General features: G+C 48.5%; 1 protein-coding gene across 2 annotated transcripts; it reads left to right on the forward strand.

Moving 5' to 3' along the window:
- The first annotated feature begins 333 nt into the window (after positions 1 to 333).
- On the forward strand, positions 334 to 18,400 carry Actr1a (actin related protein 1A). Of its 2 annotated transcripts, XM_048439047.3 has the most exons (11): positions 334 to 493; positions 8,144 to 8,208; positions 9,550 to 9,625; positions 10,270 to 10,395; positions 11,969 to 12,093; positions 13,790 to 14,006; positions 14,575 to 14,667; positions 15,189 to 15,363; positions 15,467 to 15,528; positions 16,503 to 16,543; positions 16,697 to 18,400. In XM_048439047.3, the coding sequence occupies exons 1-11, from the start codon at positions 446 to 448 to the stop codon at positions 16,797 to 16,799; spliced, it is 1,131 nt and encodes a 376-aa protein (XP_048295004.1). In that variant the 5' UTR covers positions 334 to 445; the 3' UTR covers positions 16,800 to 18,400. The 2 variants fall into 2 exon arrangements, with proteins under 2 accessions (XP_048295004.1, XP_048295006.1); XM_048439049.3 differs by lacking the exon at positions 15,467 to 15,528.
- Positions 18,401 to 19,339: the final 939 nt, after the last annotated feature.

A 19,339-nucleotide genomic window follows, 5' to 3' on the forward strand; every position in this document is an offset into this window, starting at 1 on the left:
AGTTTATATTGCCCAAGTGAAGGAATGGCTGAGTGGTGGGACTAATCTGAAAAATTTAACCGCACCTAAATTACTGACTAATCTCAACTACGCACAAGTACTCCAGACTCTAGAATTTAAGCGTGTACTGGGAAACGCTTCGAAGGGACTACAAATCCAGGCATGCAACATCAACCTGTGGCTCTCGAATCTACCGAGACTACAAACCCCATGGCACCCTACATCGGAAATACACCGACCAATTTTCTAAACCCCGCGGGACTCGGGCCCTGTTTGGAGCGCTGGCCCTGCGGCAAAGGGTTCTGGGGATTGTAGTTCTTCGGAGGCGAGGTCGGGCCGCTCCCTGAATGCCCAGAACCGGCGACTAGACTGCGCATGCGTGTCAGTAGCGTTTGCAGCGGACCGGACTGGCAGTTCCTTCCTCGGAAGGAACGATTCCTCTACCATGGAGTCCTACGATGTGATCGCCAACCAGCCTGTTGTGATCGACAACGTGAGTAGCGTCTTTCCTATCTCTGAAGAGACTGTGTTGTCCTCCAGAAGGGATCGTTTCCGAGGTTTCAGCCTAGGCCGCCTGCTCTTTGTCACTGGCCCGGCCTGTCAGGCGGGTTCAGCTGCTGCCGCCCCCGTCCTCCCCACATCCACAGTTTGCAGGCAGGGCGGCCAGCAGCACCCGTGTGGCGGAGAATCTGAGGGCAGACAAAGGAAAGAGATGTAGACCGAGAAGGGTCCTTGGACCCTCGGCTCAAGGGGCCTTAACCGTTCTCTGAGAACCTAGCACCCGCCTTCTCCCTGGCCTCCCATCACTCAATTGGCTGCTCTTGCCGTCTATCTTGGCCTATTAGTCCCGCCTTTGGGCCTTGCCGGATTAGAACAGCACTCTGCGATTATTGGCTGGTGCGCTTGTCGCTCTTCCGGCCGCCATAGTGTTTCCCTTCTGTGAGGGGTGGGGCAGTGCTCTAGGGCGGTGGGGATTGGCTGGACTCACTCAGTGCGGAAGGCGATGGCTGGTCCACCGGTGAAGAAGGGCAGTTTCCTTGGGTGTGAGCCGGCCGGGCGGCGTTGTAAACTGTACCTGGGTGGGGCCGGGTAATCTTGTGCCAGAAATGGCTATAGGATATCAGTTATTTTTGTGATTATAAATTATAGTTAGCAAAGGTAAACAAAAAAGGAACGTGAGAAAGCAAACCAGGTGCTTTCCGTTTTGCGGTGCCCAGCTGAGAGGCAGCAGATTATCTAAGCAGTGTCTGTCAGGGACGCTAGCGTTTGCAGGGCACTTTGGCCACCGTGTAAATGGAAGCCTCAAGAAAAGGGAATGGCTCAGAAGCAAGTTTGCTGCCCCTTTCACAGGAGGAACACCGGAGATGGAAGAGACCAAGGTCATATTCCGCAGCGCTGCCCTATAAGTGTATCACCTTATCTAAATGCCATTCCTTTGCTAGCCACGCCTCCACAAATGCATCAGTAATGACAAATAGAACCAAAATATTGCTCTTATGAGGCTGGGCAGTTGTCTTCAGTTTCAGTATTTTACTCAAAGGTTTGGTCCAGTCGAGACTGGTTGAAATCTTCCTTGCTCTTTCAAGACCCCTTCTTTGAGGCAAACCATTAGTTCCCTCTGTCCTAGACTGACCTTATCCGATCAGAGTACCTGTGATGCTCCAGCCCTTCTCACCTGCGCGGGCCACTAGGTTCTTTTATTTGCATTGTAGGTAGATGGAGATTGCTCTCCCCAGTTTATGCAGGAACAGGAGGCTGGGGAAGATTTTTCAGACCACCCACTTTAGGAATTGAAGATCCCAGACTAACAATGAAGTCATCTGGTTCCAAGTTCTTTAGTCTTTCAAGGAAGGCTGCATTATATGTTGCAAACTGCCTTTTTAAAAGGTGAGGATGAGCACGTCTTTAATCCCAGCACTCTGGAGACAGAGGCAAGCGGATTTCTGTGAGTTCAAGACCAGCCTGTTGACAGAGTGAATTCCAGAACAGCAAGGACTGTTATGTAGAGAAATCTTGTCTCGGAAAAAAAAGGTGAAGCTGAGACTGGGGGGGGGGGGGGGGGGCGGGGACAGGGGGAGGTGGCCCAGCTGGTAGTGCTTGTCTGACATGCATGGCATGACATATGCTGGACTCCATCCCTAGCACAGCATAGACCTGGCCTATAAATCGGATGTGGTGGTCCATGCCTGTAATCCCAGCACTAGAGAGGTGGAGACAGGAAAATCCGAAATTCAACGTCATTGTTTGAAGCCAGCTTCTAAGATATGAGACCCTGTTTGTTTGTTGTGGGTAGGGGGTTGATCAAAGTTAATTAAATGAGATACCTTGTTTTGAGGGGTTTGTTCTCGTCTCCCTCACTAGTCTCATCTCACTAGATTGTAACTCTTGTGGGAAGGGGGGTGAGAGCCTTCATTTTCATTAGTCCTTGACCTCCATCCCATTCTGCACAGTGCCCAGGGCCCCCCCTCGAGTGTGTGTGTGCGTGTGTGTGTGTGTGCGTGTGCGTGTGTGTGTGTGTGTGTGTGCGTGTGTGTGTGTGTGTGTGTGTTGGAGCATTTGGAGCCAGATGAGGGCTTAAATTCCCTACAGCTAAAGTGACAGGCAGCTATGAGTTATCCAACATGGATGTGGCGCAGGAAGGGCTCCACTCAGGCTCTCTCGACAGACGGCACCTAGTGATCGTAACTAATGAGCCATCTCCCCAGGTCTCCACTCCTCTTCATCTACCCAACCTTACAAGGTACCAAGGGCCTGGTACCACATGTACAAAATCGAACCTTTTTGTTGGCTAGGTGGATGAATAGGTGAATAACTAATGATCTCTGTCATGAGCAAAAAAACGACCAGGGGGAGGGGGAGCCAATCAAGATGAGGGGTTTCGGCTCGGTGATACAGAGATGCTTGAGTGACTCTCTTTCTTTCATTTGTTTGAGACAGGGTCTTGTGGAATTTCTTGTTCTCAGCATTGATATCTAGAGAACAAGACTACTTATGTCTTTAGCTCATTTCTGTGTGTTGGATCCACCTTTTATTTAGTTGTTAAAAGAAAAAACTGTGTCGGGATGATCCGTCTCAGGCTAGAGACATGGCTCAGCAGTTCAGAGCGCTTGGTGCTCCTGCAGGGGACCACAGTTCCATTCCCAGCACCCTTGTAGGCAGCTTACAGCCTATAATTCAAGCTCCAGAGGATCCGACACCCTCTTTGGTCTCTGAAGACCCTTGCACACACATACATAGACCACACACAAGACATACACATATACACATAATTAAAGTCTTTTTTTAAAAAAGAATTATCAGTTTTGTTTTGGCATTAATAGCACAGGAACAGTCTGCTCATCCCACCAGCTCCTTTGCCTTGGATCCCTGGAGCTGAAGTTATAGGCGGTTGCGAACCACTCAGTATGGATTCTGGGAAGCAGACTCTAGTCTTCTGGAAGAACAGCAGGTGCTCTCAACTAATGAGCTATCTCTTCAGCCCCCCTATTTCTTTTCTCAAATCTTGTACACTGCATGCATGCAGGGCCTGTAAAGGGCGTCCGATGCTCTGGAACTGGAATTATAGAGTCCTGAGCTGCTGAGCTGGTGCTTGGGAATCCATCCTGTGTCCTGTGGAAGAGCAACAAGTGCCCTTAACTGTCTCTCCAGACTTTGTTTCTTTTCTTACAAAGACTCTCACTATGCCGCTCTGGCTATCCTGGAGACTCATTATATAGACAAAGCTGGCTTCAAACTTAGGGTCCTCCTGCCTACCTGCCTCCAGAGAGCTGAGATTACAGGTGTGAACTACCGTATGGAAATCAGAAGGAAATTTCACATGCAATCTGCTATTTGTAGCCATTGCCAGTAAATCTAAGTCTTGTGATTTACAAAAACAAATAGATAAGTAGCTGCAAGTGCTGGAGGAATGGGTTCTTCTGATGCAGAATGACTGTTACTGGGCACAGGGCATCTTTTTGGAGTGGTAAAGCAAGTTCTTCAATTAGTTACAAGTTTGTGGCCAGCCTTTGCTATATGATTAGACCCTGGTTATATACAAATCTGACCATACTAAAATACATTGAATTGTACTATACCTTAAATTTGTAAATTATGTGTGTGAAATGTAAATTTTATCTCAGTAAGTTTTTTGTCTTTCTTTAATGTACTTTATGAACCCAAGACTTAGAATCAAAATGGACCAATTAGCAACCCCTGTCCTGGAACCAGCGCTCTAAAAGAATCCTGCTCTTATTTATGAGATGGGAGATCACGGGCCTCTTTCCCACCACATCAAGCAACCTGAAGTGCTTAGATAAAATCTGCTCAAGTTGCAATCACAGGTTAGCCTACAGCCAGCTGGTGCTGGGAGAGCCTGCTGAGGGGGTTGCTCCTTGCCTGCATCAGAATGGTCATTGGGGGCTAGGAGCTGACTTTAGTCCCCATAAATCAAACATTTCATGAGACTGCATTTTCAAGAAGCCTCTACAGGGTGTTTGTTTATTTCCTTTGCTAAAGCGAGTAGCATGGGGGCAGCTCATTGTGAGGTACACAGTTCCTGTGTAAATGCTGTTAAAGAAGTGGATGTCGGCTTTTATATGCTCTGAGGTACAGAATAGTGTACCTCAGTTCACCTCCTGCCCCTGCTTGTTGGCCCAGCCTGGTCCTGACAGGCCTGCTGGGGCCCTAGGGACAAGCTGGGTCTGGTTCTTCCAAACTCATCACTCTGATGCTACGTTTGCCTTCACACCACCTTTGCCTGGGGCTGCTTTTGCTGGCATTGCAACTGCTCGTTCAGATTCATAATTTAGGTTTCACCTGCCAATTCTTTTGTAATTTTTAAATTTTTGATTGTTTCTCTTTTTTTTTTGAGACAGGGTCTCACTCTGTAAACCAGGCTGATTTTGAATTCACAGAGGTCCGCCTGCCTCTGCCTCCCAAGTGCTGGGATTAAAGTCTTGTGCCACCACTGCCTGGCAACTATCTGTCGCTCTTTTACTCGTGATTTTAACTTTCATCAGCTAGTCTCTTGTGAGTGTCTAGGAGAAGACAGATACTGCTATGTGATGTCTCTGATCTTAAGGAACTTGAAATAAAGTAGAAAAAAGGGGGAAGCAAAAATTCTAACAGAGGGCAGTGAGACACATACTTTGTCGTGTAATGGTGGTTTGCTGCCAGATACAGGAGGATAATCACAGGTTATCCTTCAAAGAGGCACAGTGCTGTGGCTGGGCCTGTTATACTTCTGCTAGAAAGACAGAGACAAATAAGTGAGTCTGGCATTGCTTCACTAGGCTTTGGGTTTTGTTGAGATCGGTTTGCATTTTATATATATGGTGTTTTGCCTGCATGTCTTTACACCACAACCATGCAGTGCCTGAGGAGGCCTGAAGAGGGTATCAGATCCCCTTGGGTCTGGAGTTGTGAGCAGGTTGTGAGCCACAGTGTGGTTGTTGGGAATTCAAGCTGGGTCCTCTGAAGAGCAGTCAGTGCTCTTAACCACTGAGCCATCTCTCTAGATTGGTTTTCTGATGCAAGGTCTTGCCATGTAGCTTCCTTAAATCTGGATCTTCCTGTCTCAGCCTCCAATTGGGAATGTTTACAGGCATGTGCCACGTACTTGGCTGAATCTGATGTCTTAAGCTGCCTTGTTACCCAGACTCTTGTCCTTGTGCTAGTGAACTCAAAGCACAAGTGAACTCAAAGATGGAAAATCAACTCTTAAAAATATTCAAATCTAGGGGGCTGGAGAGATGGCTCAGTGGTTAAGAGCATCGCCTGCTCTTCCAAAGGTCCTGAGTTCAATTCCCAGCAACCACATGGTGACTCACAACCATCTGTAATGAGGCTTGGTGCCCTCTTCTGGCCTACAGGCATATACACAGACAGAATATTGTATACATAATAGTAAAAAAAATAAATTAAAAAAAAATTCAAATCTAAAGCCAGGTGGTGGTGGTGGTTCACGCCTTTAATCCCAGCACTTGGGAGGCAGAGGCAGATAGATCTCTGAGTTCGAGGCCAGCCTGATCTACAGAGTAAGTTCCAGGACAAACTTTTAAAAAGCTAGAGAAACCCTGTCTCAATAAGTAAATAAATAAATAAAATCTAGCTGGGTGGTGGTGGTACGTGCCTTTAATCCCAGCACTCTGGAGGTAGAGGCAGGTGGATCTCTGTGAGTTTGAGGCCAGCCTGACCTAACTTCCAGCTTTCCAGGACAGTCAGGGCTACACACACACACACAAAAAACCTGCCTCAAAAACCTAAAAAAAGAAAAAGAATTCAGAACTGACAGTGTATGGAGGCACACACCTGTCAAACCCTGTCGTTGAGGAGGTGTAGGCAGTAGAACGGGAGTTCTGGGTCACCTCCAGCTCCAGAACAAGTTTGAGGCCAGCCTGGGATGTGTGAAATCCTGTCTTGGCACTCACCTTCACTCTCTCGTCTGGACCCCTGCCGGGAGATGCAGCTAGTCTGTAGGCTGGACACACCCTGTGCAGACAATGAACAATTATTAGAAGCTTGAACTAACAAGTTCCTGAAGGTCTTTTGCACAGTGCTGTGTCCATTCATCCATACCAGTACCCAAGCCCTGGGGTTTGCCGTCAGAGAATTCCCCCTCCTCCTAGGCTTTTGAGCTCAGGCCACACTGCCCAGGCCAACGAGTCTGCACATCGTCCCTTATTTGCTCTCTCCCCAGTCCTTCCATCGCTTCTCACCACACATACCCCAACCCTCAGACTGGCCAGAGGCAGACACCCCGAGATGACTGTTCTCATCACCTCCATCTTACCTTCACACCTCTCTGTGGAGCAGCAGGAACCAGAGAGCCAAGGGGTGTGCCAGAAAGCCTTTGGTGCAGAGATAGCCTGGGAAGCTTGCGTCTGTCATGTATTAACTTGTATGCAGTGTGGAGAAGTGGTTGAGAGAAAACCAGGTGAGCTAGAAGAACATGGGCATCAGATCTGGTCGTAGTCGAGGTTAGAAGGAAGGGAATGGACATATTTGCAAACAGCATCGGCTCCTGCCATCTTCCCTGCACGCAGTTGTCAGTTCCTACAGTCAGTGTTCACTTTGATTGGGCCCTGGAAGATATGATGCTTGTTAGAAAAAGGGGTTCTTGCTGGGTGGTGGGCAGTGGTAACACACGCCTTTAATCCCAGCACTTGGGAAGCAGAGGCAGGCAGAACTCTGAGTTCGAGACCAGCCTGGTCTGCAGAGCAAATTCATGGATGGCCAGAAGTACCAAGAGAAACCCTGTCCAAAAAAAAAAAAAAAAAGAAAGAAAAGAAAAGAGAAGAGAAGGAAGGAAGGAAAAAAGAAGGAAGAGAGAAAGAAAATAAAAAGGAAAAGGGTTCTTTCTTTCCTGACACTGGTAGAGCAGGAGTTTGACTCTTGTCTACTCTTCTCAGGCAAGTCATTGAGACCTCTCTGCCCTCGAGTATCAGGAGACAAAGGAGTAAAACACTGGCTTGTGGAAAACAACAAACCCTACAAAGTATAGTGCTTCTGACCTATGAGAGCCCAGAGAACATGCATTCAGGCAGAATTGATGCAAGATACTAGTGAGATGTGTCCTAGAGACCTGGGACAGGGAGGCTGATGTAAGGCTGGGAGAACAGAGAAATGCACATGCTTTCCCTGCCGCCATACTGTGGCTTCTTGGAAATTACTATTTCTCACGTTTTCTGTTTTATTTTTTCTTTCCTTTATTAATATTTCTAAATCGCGCTTTACTTGTTGTTATCACATAGGTGCATCGACAGTACAGGTGTGTATATGCCACAGTACACATATGGAGGCAGAGAACAAGTTTGTGAAGCTGGTTCTTTCCACCAGACGTGTGTGACAAAGGCTTTTATCTGATGAGCCATCTCCTCAGCCCGTTAATATCACTTGTTATACCCAAAGTAAAGTATATTCCATGTAGTAAAGGAGAAAACTACAGAAAAATTGAACAGTTCATTGAGTCTGCAGTGGAGGTCCTGGTTGCCATCTCCAGTCCCGTCTCTTCCTGAATATGTACCCACCTTCTCCTATGCTCCTGTCAACATGTCTGTCATACGCACAAGTGTGAGCTCTTTCTCTCTGAATGGAAATGGAACCATACTGGAACAGCTTGACTTATTGCTGGGCCTCACTTTTCTTTGTCCTCTCTCCCCAGGGATCCGGCGTGATTAAAGCTGGTTTTGCTGGTGATCAGATCCCCAAATACTGCTTTCCAAACTAGTAAGTCATTTTGAGGTTGGTTGTGACTGTGGGGCTCTTGTCAACTTTGTTCTGTGCCCAGCCCTGCCTCATTGAGGAGGAAGAATTCTCAAGTTAGCCTTGGTACCCAGGACGATAAGCAAAGGATGTGAAGCGGGTTCTGGATAAGCAAAGGAATGTGTTACTACCTGGTATATGCTGAGAGGTACAGCAAAAGGCCTCTAATTTTTTTAAGTGTGTGTGTGTGTGTGTGTGTGTTTTGCACAAGTGCTCGTATGAGTGTGTGAGAGTTGGGGGAGGTACGTGCTACAACATGTGTGTGCTGGTCAGAGCACAGCGTTGTGGAGTCAGTCTGCTCCTCCCACCTTTGTGTGGTTCCAGGGATCAAACTCAGTCCACCGACATGCACGTCAAGAGCCCTTTTGGTGGCCCTCTTTTTAAAAATCTGATTCTAAGGTTGAGTATGGTGTCACATGCTTTAAGTCCAGCATTTGGGAGGCCAGCCAGGTCTACGTGCTGAGTTCCAGGACAATCAGGACAACAGAGAGACCCTGTCTCAAAACAAATAAACAAACAAATAAAAAAACCAACTCTGATTCTATCTAATGCCATCAATTTTGTCCTTGGTGACTTAGAGAGCCACAGAACCCTCTATTTTTTTATTTTATTTTTATATTTTTGGTTTTTCGAGACAGGGTTCTCTGTAGCTTTTGGGCCTGTCCTGGAACTTGCTCTGTAGACCAGGCTGGCCTTGAATTCACAGAGATTCGCCTGCCTCTGCCTCCCTAGTGCTGAGATTAAAAGCGTGTGCCACTACCACCCGGCTTATTTTTTTTTAATTTTTAATTTAATTTAATTTTTTAGTTTTTCAAGACAGGGTTTCTCTGTTTAACAGCTCCTGCTGTCCTAGAGACCAGGTGGGCCTCGAACTTACAGAGATTTGCTCTGCCTCTTAAGTGCGCCACCACTGCTCAGCCATTTAGAAATTCTATCTATACACACATTGGGAAAATACAAGAGCTAGAGTTATAATTTACAAAACAATATAATACAAGTAGATAATATGAAAATAACTTGAAATAGTACATGCTCTTTTTATCTTTATTTTTTCAGAGCTTGAGCATGAAGTTTTTGAGAAAAGAGTAAAGGGGAGGAGAGAGAGAGACAGAGAGAGGGGCAAAGACCTGCTTGCCTCTCCAGCAGAGCAGTGGAAAGAGAGCAGTACATGTTCTTTACACAAAACTCAGAAAGGAAAGGAAATGGAAGTTTATTTGAGACCTCCCTCCTCGGAGATGGGCACAGTGGACTGTGCCCTTGTGGTCTGTCCTGAAATGAGAAATGTTCCTTTTGTGTCTCTTCTAGTGTGGGCAGACCCAAGCATGTTCGTGTCATGGCAGGAGCCCTCGAAGGTGACATCTTCATTGGCCCCAAAGCTGAGGTAATCCCCGGTGAAGCAGGGGCCACAGGCTGGCAGAGGACCTGCCTTAGCTGCCATAATGGAAGTGTTTGCAGCTGGACACGGCAATGAGCAAAGGTCATTTTCTCCCAAGAGCAGACTCTGGCCTTGAAAAGAAGTGTCTGGAACCCCACTTTGTAAATTAGAGACCAGTCTGGAAAATGGGACTTCTACTGTCTTTCTGGATCTTGTCACTGCCTTACCAGTGTTTAGGTCGATTGGTTTGGTTATATTTTTGGCAAGAGGGATTCCGAGGGGAGATCCAGTCTGACCTGCCCTAGGTATGAGTTAATTACCCTAGCTTTAGCAGAGCCCCCAGACGGGCTCTAGGAAGCATAACTACAGAGTCATTGCTGCCACATTTGGTTCCAAGTGCTGAGGTGAGTGCCACAGGGCACGTGAGGGCCGTGGAAATGTGGAGATCTTCTGCTGTCCAGGCAGCTTGCAGCATACAGTCTCCAGCTTAGAATGATGCCTGCCCTCAGCATGGGTGAGGATTGCAGGCTGCAATTCTAGGAAGCTGCAGCTCCTTCAGAAGGGATTCTGCCTACACAGTTCAGGCCTGGGAGAGCAGGGTGCCAGGCAAGAGCCCAGCTGCTGTTACAGACTGTGCTTTCTGCTTGCAGGAGCACCGAGGGCTGCTGTCAATCCGCTACCCCATGGAACATGGCATCGTCAAGGACTGGAATGACATGGAGCGCATCTGGCAGTATGTCTATTCTAAGGACCAGCTGCAGACCTTCTCAGAAGAGGTGAGGGGCCTTTGTGCGGGACACTACTGTGCAGAATGCCACGCTGGGCAGAACTACACTCCCGAGATGATGAGGATGAGGATGGCAGTGACTGCTGCCAAGATGAGTCTGAGTGTGTGCTGGCACTAGGCTTTATATACTTTCTAGAGATAGTCTAATTTTGTCTTCATATCAGTCCATTAATATGTTAGAACTGAGCTGAGTGGTGGTAGTGCAGGCCTTTAACCCCAATGCTCAGGAGGCAGAGGCAGTTCTAATATGTATATTAGAATGGAATTTAGGTATAGCAACATATGCTTGTAATGCCAGCACCTGGAAGGCAGCAGTGGCAGGATGGGGGAACATTTGAGACCAGTCTAGGGCTATGTAGCAAGACTCTTTTTTGGAGGTGGGGGTGTTTCAAGATGGGGTTTCTAAACTGGGCAGTGGTGGTGGTGTACACCTTTAATCCCAGCACCTGGGAGGCAGAGGCAGGTGGATCTCTATGAGTTCGAGGCCAGCCAGATCTACAAGAGCTAGTTCCAGGACGGGCCCCAAACCTGTCTCGAAAAAACAAAAAAAGATAGGGTTTCTTTGTGTACCTTGGCTGTTCTAGAACTAGTTCTGTAGACCAGGCTGGCCTCAAACTCAGAGAGATCCACCTACTTAGGATTAAAGGTATGTGCTACCATTACCCAACCTTGTTTTTGTTCTTTGAGACGGGGTTTCTCTGTGAACCCTTGACTGTCCTGAAAGTTCCTCTGTAGACCAGGCTATCCACAAACTTACAGACGTCCTCCTGCCCCTGCCTTCTGAGTGCTGGGATTAAAAGTCTGTGCTATCCCCAACTGACTGTAGCAAGATTCTTATCTCAAAAAACAAAAATGGGGGCTGGAGAAATACAGAGGTCCTGAGCTCAATTCCCAGCAACTACATGGTCACTCACAGCCATCTATAGTGGGATCTGATGCCCTCTTCTGGTATGCAGGTGTACATGCAAATAGAGCACTCATAAAATAAGGCTTTTAAAAACAAAACAAATAAACCAAAAAAAGCACTGACTGTGCTTGCAAAAGGCCTGGGTTCAATTCTCAGCACCCACATGGCAATTCACACCTGTCTGTAACTCCAGATCTGGGTAATCCGACTCCTTTCCATAGACACATGTAAGCAAAACACCAATGAACATAAAATAAAAATAAAACTATAAATAATAATAAATAAATAAAAGGGCTAGAAATGCAGCTCTGTGGAAGAGTCTAGCATGTGAAACAATCTCCAGTACCACAAAACAAAATCAACATTAAATTTTAATTTTCTGTTTTGAAATATGTTTATGTATCATAATTCAGAGTATAACAAAATCTTGACAAGTAGACAATATACAGCAGATTCAGGGACCTAGAGATGAGTTTTGGAAGACAAGAAGGTGGACTCGGAGGGTAAGGACAGAATGGGACTTTAGGATGTGAAGTTAGGCACAGCATGTGACGAGCTCAGCTTTCTTTCCTCTGAGGGAGGCTGACAGGTTCCCTGGACTAGCAAACTTTCAAGGCAGTGTCACATTGCCTTCCTCCTGGGCCTCTTTCCGCAGCATCCTGTGCTCCTGACTGAGGCACCTTTAAACCCTCGGAAAAACCGGGAACGAGCTGCGGAAGTTTTCTTCGAGACCTTCAACGTGCCAGCCCTCTTCATCTCCATGCAAGCTGTGCTGAGCCTGTGAGTAGTGCTCCCTGCCTCACATGGCCGCACGCGGTAGCCCCAGCCTCTGCGTATCTGAAATGAGGCTTTTGTTGTCCCACCAGCTACCTCCCAAATAATGACAGACTTATTAATTATGAAAGCTTGGCCTATAGCTTTGGCTTATTCATAACGTATACTAACTTTGGCTCTCATAACGTATACTAACTCATTTATATTAATCTATGTTCTATCACGTAGCATTATGTCTCTTCCATCCTGTTTCCCCTCTGTGTCTCCTGGAGTTTCCTGTGCACATAGATTTTCCTCCTCTTCCTTTCTCTCCTGGAAGTCCTGCCTATACCTCCTGCCTAGCTATTGGCTGTTCATCTTTTTATTACACCAATCACAGCAAGAACATCTTCACATGGTGTACAAATAGCCCACAACATATCTGTGAACCAGACACCACCACCCTGCCATGCTCCCCACCCTGCCATCCTTCCCACACCACCATACTCCCCCCGAACCCCCCACACCCTGCCTCATGACTTCATCTGTCTGCTGCTGAGATGGTACCATATGACCTACACAGAGGATTTATTTGACCCCATTAAGAAATTGTGAGCCTGCCGGGCAGTGGTGCGCATGCCTTTAATCCCAGCACTTGGGAGGCAGAGACAATCTCTGTGAGTTGGAGGCCAGCCTAATCTACAAGAGCTAGTTCCAGGACAGCCAGAGCTAAACAGTGAAACCCTGTCCCGAAAAACCGAAAGAAAAAAAAAAAAAAAGAAAGAAATTGTGAGCCAGCATATTTAGACTGGGAGATTTCCTAGACTGAGTATGAGACTTAATGGTAGAGCCCTTGCCTAACATAGACAAAGGTGTAGGGTTTGATCCCCAGCATTCCCAGAAGTAATTGAAGAATTTCATATCCAAATCTTAATCTGTGACCTCTGAACAAATGAAAAGTGCACATATTTTTGGTACTGCATTTCTATAAGACAGAATTCAGCCTCGGCAGCAACTGCTGAAGCAGAATGTGTCAGATGGAGGAACACGAATCAAATAATCCCACACTAGCTCCGAACTGGGAATACTAAGATTTTTCTTTATTAAGAAGGAAAATTCATGAATCACAATGAGGAAATAGGAACAGGGTCAGACATCCAGGTGTGGCACATGGGAAGAAGAGGGGCAAGCAGGTGGGACTGCAGCTTTTTGGTACCCAAAGCCACGCCTCAGCCTGGTCCAGCCTCTCAAAGGCCATTGGCTGAAGGAGGTTCCCCATGAAGTTGCCATAACACACAGGGTGTATGAGCTGACTTTACTTGTTGACCTCTGAACACTGAGGCCGAGTAGGGGTTTGTTCCCATGCTTGAGTCTCTGTCATTTGGAGATAGAAAACTATAGGCAGACCCCAGAGGCTGCCTGGGGAAGACCAGGCTCCCAGGAAAATGAAAAGCATCGTGTTTCCCTCACTCTTTTCTTTACCCTCCCCTTCTCTTGGAAGTCGAAACTGCCCTTTAGGCCAGGTCTCCAGGACAGTTAAAGGCCTGCTCTTCAGGATGCTGGAGAAGTTTTGCACCTCATTCAAGGTTTCCCTAGTATTCCACTCACCGGAAGGGCCCACGAGGAAAGTAGACCCCAGGCTTAACTCCACTGACTCTGAGCTTTGACAGGTAGATTTCTTCCTGGAGGAGTGTGGCACTCAGTGATTGTTCCTTTGCCTCAGTTATGCCACAGGCAGGACCACGGGCGTGGTGTTGGATTCTGGGGATGGTGTCACCCATGCAGTCCCAATTTATGAAGGCTTCGCCATGCCTCACTCTATCATGCGCATCGACATTGCTGGCCGAGATGTCTCCCGCTTCCTCCGCCTCTACCTACGTAAGGAGGGCTATGATTTCCACTCCTCCTCCGAGTTTGAGATTGTCAAGGCCATAAAGGAAGTGAGTGCTGTCCTGTGGGCCTAAGGGTGGGATGGGGAATAGTGACCCTAAGAAAGAAGAGGGTTAATGCTCCATGAGTCCTGGGTCAGACTCTGTTCTCTCCTGCTGCTGTGTGTGGCTCTCTCCTTCACCTTCCTGAATACTGCCATCTTGTGGGCGAGGAGCCATTTCCAGTCCCTAAGCTGGGCCCCTGCACAGGCACACATTACTGCAGACTGCAGGTTCACGTCCTTGGAGAAGTTGAAACAACTTTATCCTTCTTAAGTGGATTGTACTCTCCTGATATACCAGAACCATATCAGAGGTAGAAGGAGAAGGATGTCTGCGCCTGGCTAAATTTGGGTGGCCTCAGGCCAAGGAGCTATAGAGCCAAGGCCCAGCTTTGCCTACCGGGAAGGTGGAACAAGAACTCAGGGTAGCAAACTGCTGCCCCTGCTTCTGGGCCAGCAACTCTTAGGCAGTCACGACAGACGAGCAGATCTCTGCAACAGCATGTCACTTTGGTGGGACTTTGCCTGGGAGTGGGCTAGATTTCCTGCCATCCTGACTGTCATACCTGATTCTGCAGAGAGCCTGCTACCTGTCCATAAACCCCCAGAAGGATGAGACACTGGAGACCGAGAAGGCCCAGTACTACCTGCCCGATGGCAGCACCATTGAGGTAGTGCCCACATCTTTCCCTTCTCCCCTCACACCCACCATTAAGCTTGGAATCAAGCGGAATGCCCTGCGAGGCCCTGAGAAACAGGACTCCCGAGAGCCTGGGCAGCCCAGTACCTCTCTATAGAAAAGGGGAGGGGCTCAGAGGGACTTCCCTCGGTCAGGGTGCATAGGGAAGTGGGTATTTGTGCTGTCTTTAACCACCCCTGGGTACAGATTAGCAAAGTCACTGCTCCCTGGAACTCCCTCTGGTAAGATGTTTCCAAGAGTGTTAATGCCACAGATGTCTTAGCTAGAGATGCCAGAGCTCGCGGTAACTCCCCTCCCTGGTTTCCTGGAAGCCTCGTATGTTCCCAGGAGCCCTGTCCGCACCTTAAGGCCCTTGACATAGAAGGTTTGTCTTGAGTCTGAGCTTCTCATATACCTGGTTCCTAAGAAACAGGCAGAAAGACCTCTTCTGTTCCCAGTTCCAGGGAACCCCAGTCCCAGCCCAACCTCTTAAGCTGCCTCTTTACCCTACAGATCGGCCCTTCCAGGTTCCGGGCCCCTGAGCTGCTGTTCAGGCCAGACTTGATTGGCGAGGAGAGTGAGGGTATCCATGAGGTCCTGGTGTTTGCCATCCAGAAGTCTGACATGGACTTACGGCGTACGCTCTTTTCCAACATTGTCCTCTCAGGAGGTTCTACCCTGTTCAAAGGTTGGTCTTTGCTCATGGGACCCCTGTTGGAGAAGATCTATCCTATAGGAATTAGATGCACAGAGAATTAATTTGGGGGGTCTCTTTTTTTCTGTCCCTTTAGGTTTTGGTGACAGGCTACTGAGTGAAGTGAAGAAACTAGCTCCGAAAGATGTCAAGATCAGGGTAGGAGCATGCTGGAGGTCAGGCTGGGTAGACCTGGGCTCCCAGGACTTAGCACATGCTGTATCCCTCTTCTGGATGTCCCCAGGCTCTTCAGGCAACCACAGGCAGCGCCAGGGGCTCCTAGCACATAGAACGACCCTATAGTATACATCGCCTCAAAGAGGACCTGTTCTCACTCCCTCACTGTGGAGCAGCAGCTAGATGTATACACATGAAATCCTAGTACTGTGGAGACTGAGGCAGGAGGACTGCCAAAAGTTCAAGGCTAGACCTACATAGAGACACCCTAAGAACAGTCAAGTTTATATACACGAGTGTGTTAGAGAACTTAGCTAGGACCCCACTATGGTCCTTCGGGAACACTAAACGGGCAGTTTGACTTTACGGCTGCCACGCTCCCTCATCCCTCAAGGTAGAGCTCTAAGTGTCTGCCGAAGGGCATGACTCAGAGAGCAAGGGCCCCAAATGTCGGGCTGACCACAGCTCCTGCAGGAAGCCAGAGGTCCAGCAAGGAACTTCCTGCATGGCATCGTCCACTGTACTTGTGAGACAGAGTGAAAGGTGGGCAGGGGTGGGGCTGGGAAGATGACTCAGTGGACAAGCACTTGGCATACAGGCATCAGAACCAGAGTTCAGGTCCCCAGAATTCACATACAGGCCAGGTAGGCGTGGCGGTCACTTGTAATTGTAGCATTTGGGGGGTGAAGACAAGGTCCCCAAGGACAAGCTGTCTAGGTAGACTAGACATAACTGGTAAGCTCTGGGTTCAGCAAGAGCCTCTTGATTCAGTAATTAGAGAGTGACTGAGAAGACACCAGATGTCAACACTGGCCTCTACAGTGCACACGCTTGCACATACCCACATACACATATGCGCTCACACATGCTCCCATATACTTGGGAACATACACATATACAGAAGAGGAGTAAGAAGGGTCCGGGTGTCTTAGACTCCTCCTTCCACCCCTCTGCAGATATCTGCACCCCAGGAGAGACTGTACTCCACGTGGATTGGGTGAGTAGCCCACGGAATAAGAGCAGAGTGGGAAGTGAGAGCTCTGACCATTCCACCATCCTACCCTGTCCCTTTAAGAAAGACCCCTGCAGGATTGGCTGGCTGCACAACCTCACCCGCTCACACTGCTCCTTTGGGTTTCCTCCACTCCAGAGGCTCTATCCTTGCTTCCCTGGACACCTTTAAGAAGATGTGGGTCTCCAAGAAGGAGTATGAAGAAGACGGTGCCCGATCCATCCACAGGAAAACCTTCTAATGCTGAGACACCACCTTCACCTCTCTCTGAAGTTAACTCCACTTGAAAACTCGCTTTCTGGAGTTGGAGTGTTGGAGAGGAGCTGCCTGTGTGTGTGAGTGAGTGTGTGGGTATGAGTGTGTGCGCATATCGAGTGCCGTGGGGCCCAGGGATCCCGGGCCCAGAAAGGACATTGAACTACCCACAATGGGGATGGATGGCCTGAGGCCTGGGGTTGACTACTAACTGGCCCCTTCCAGGGAAGAGCTCTGGCAGAGGCCCACTCTTTTTCAGCTAGGCCTTTGTCTGGCTATGTGGAACTATGGTGATGACCATAGAGAGACCTTGCTGCTGCCAATCAAGGCTGGGCTGGCCCCATCCCACCCCAGAATGCCGAGGCTAGAGGCAGCGCTGTCTGCCCTGTTCATCATCCTGCTGTCCATGCCTCTGGATCAGACTGAGAACTGAGGCTGAGGTTGAGTTCTGTCTGGCTTTGTTTCAGGTTGGGTTTGGGAGACTGAAAAACACTCCAGCAGTGCTTGTAGACTGGGTTCAGGAGAGAGCAGGGCACACTCATGTCCACCTGGGGACCAGGCGGGAACCAGGACCACTCTGGGCATTTGAGGAAGACAGGAGATGGCTTCAGGGCTAATTTACAAGCCCCAGCCACATCCAGGGGTCTTGGGAAACTATAAGGCCCTGTGGGCTCCAGGGCTTGTTATTTGCTTCTCATCCATCCTTGTTTCAATGCCATCTTCACAGTTTTATTTATTGAAGTGTTTGTTAAAGGGGCTGCAGAGGGCTCACTGTCCCCTGCCCACTGGTCACCTTGCTCACACTAATGTTTACAGCACTAGGTTTCCACAGCACCCATGGCCATCACTCCCTGCTGATGAACTGACAGTATTCATAGGCCGTGGGACCCTGCGGGATTGGGGGCTGCACCAAGGCACCCCAGCCGGGCTCTTCTTTTCTCCTTCCTCCACTTGCTCACTGCCCTGGAACCACCAGGCTGGTTGAAGTTGGATTTTCCCAAATAGGAAAGAGCATCATTCTTTGGCAGAGGCCCTTGCGAGGAAGGTATGTTAGAGGTCTAGAACCATTAAAATCAAGTAAGCTGCAGTTAACCATGTTGCCTTTCACTGACCGCTCTAGCTGACCAGAGAGACAAAGGGAAAGGGGCAGGGAGGCCCCTTCTGGGTTGGTCAAAGCCACTTCTGACTTTGGACCTGTTTGGGAATGGAGAGAAAGGGCCCAAGTGCCAAGAACTGACGGGCTTACACGGGCTCTCAGAAGCGGTCCAAGGGCCTTTGTACCCAGACAGTACAGAGCTAGGGTGAGGCTGTCTTTGCCTGCACCTTCACTAATGGTATCAAGTCCCACCTCAGTTCCCGACTCCAGACAGTATTCTCTCTCCACCGTCCTGTGACCAAAGGCCCCCTGCCAGACGTTAGCCGAAGCTGGTGTGTGTGGAATCTGTGTGGCAACCCGTGGACTGCAGTGCGCTTAACCAGCTCACCTCCTATCTTAGCCCAAGCCTGTCCCTTGCACAGCCTCGCAAAGTCACATTGCCTGGTGGGGCCCAGTGTACTTAAATAAAGTCGTTCCAATAGATACATCAATTCAGCTTTCTGTGGCTAGTGCCTGGTGGGAAGAAAAGGACACTGTGGTCTTGATCTGATATGCAGACCAATCCTCAACCTGTTAGGTAGATGGGAAGGGAAATGAGAGTCTAATTCCTGTGCACACTCAAACCCATGAGTGAAGCCTGACTCAAATGATGGCTGTCTTGGCATCCCTGGAATCAATTCTTTTTTTGTTTTCTTCGAGACAGGGTTTTCCTGTAGCTTTGGAGCCTGTCCTGGAACTAGCTCTTGTAGACCAGGCTGGTCTCAAACTCAGAGATCTGCCTGCCTCTGGATTAAAGGCATGCACCACCACTGCCCGGCAGAATAAGAGTTCTTAAAACTCATATATAGCCTAGGCCTGTAACACTAGCTGCTCAGGAAACTGAGGCAGGAGAATCACAAGTTTAAAGACTACTTGGGTTAAAGAGTGAGTTCTGAGTCAGTCTCCACACTTAGTGAGACCCTGTCTCAAAGACAGTTGGGGTTTACAATTCAGTAGAACACTTACCTAGCATGCATGAAACCTTGCCTTCACCCCTCAGTCCCTCTCACCTGCCCACACAAACCATTTGGGAATGGTTGAAGAAGAGCCTGAACCAGTCCAGTGACTGCAGAGAAAGGACTCAGCCACACTTCTGTCCACCCACACAGAACTGACTCCATACAGCAAGCTGAGCACTGACCTCTGCATGCACAACAGTGCACATACACACTCAAATGTAACAAAGATTTGTTCTTTTAAAAAACTGGATGTGAGCCAGGCGGTGGTGGCGCACGCCTTTAATCCTAGCACTTGGGAGGCAGAGACAGGTGGATCTCTGTGAGTTCGAGACCAGCCTGGTCTACAAGAGCTAGTTCCAGGACAGCCTCCAAAGCTACAGAGAAACCCTGTCTTGAAAAACAAACAAAACAAAACAAAACAAAAAAAATGGA

The sequence above is a fragment of the Myodes glareolus genome, chromosome 7 (assembly GCF_982192425.1).
Source record: "Myodes glareolus chromosome 7, mMyoGla1.1, whole genome shotgun sequence".
Taxonomy (NCBI): domain Eukaryota; kingdom Metazoa; phylum Chordata; class Mammalia; order Rodentia; family Cricetidae; genus Myodes; species Myodes glareolus.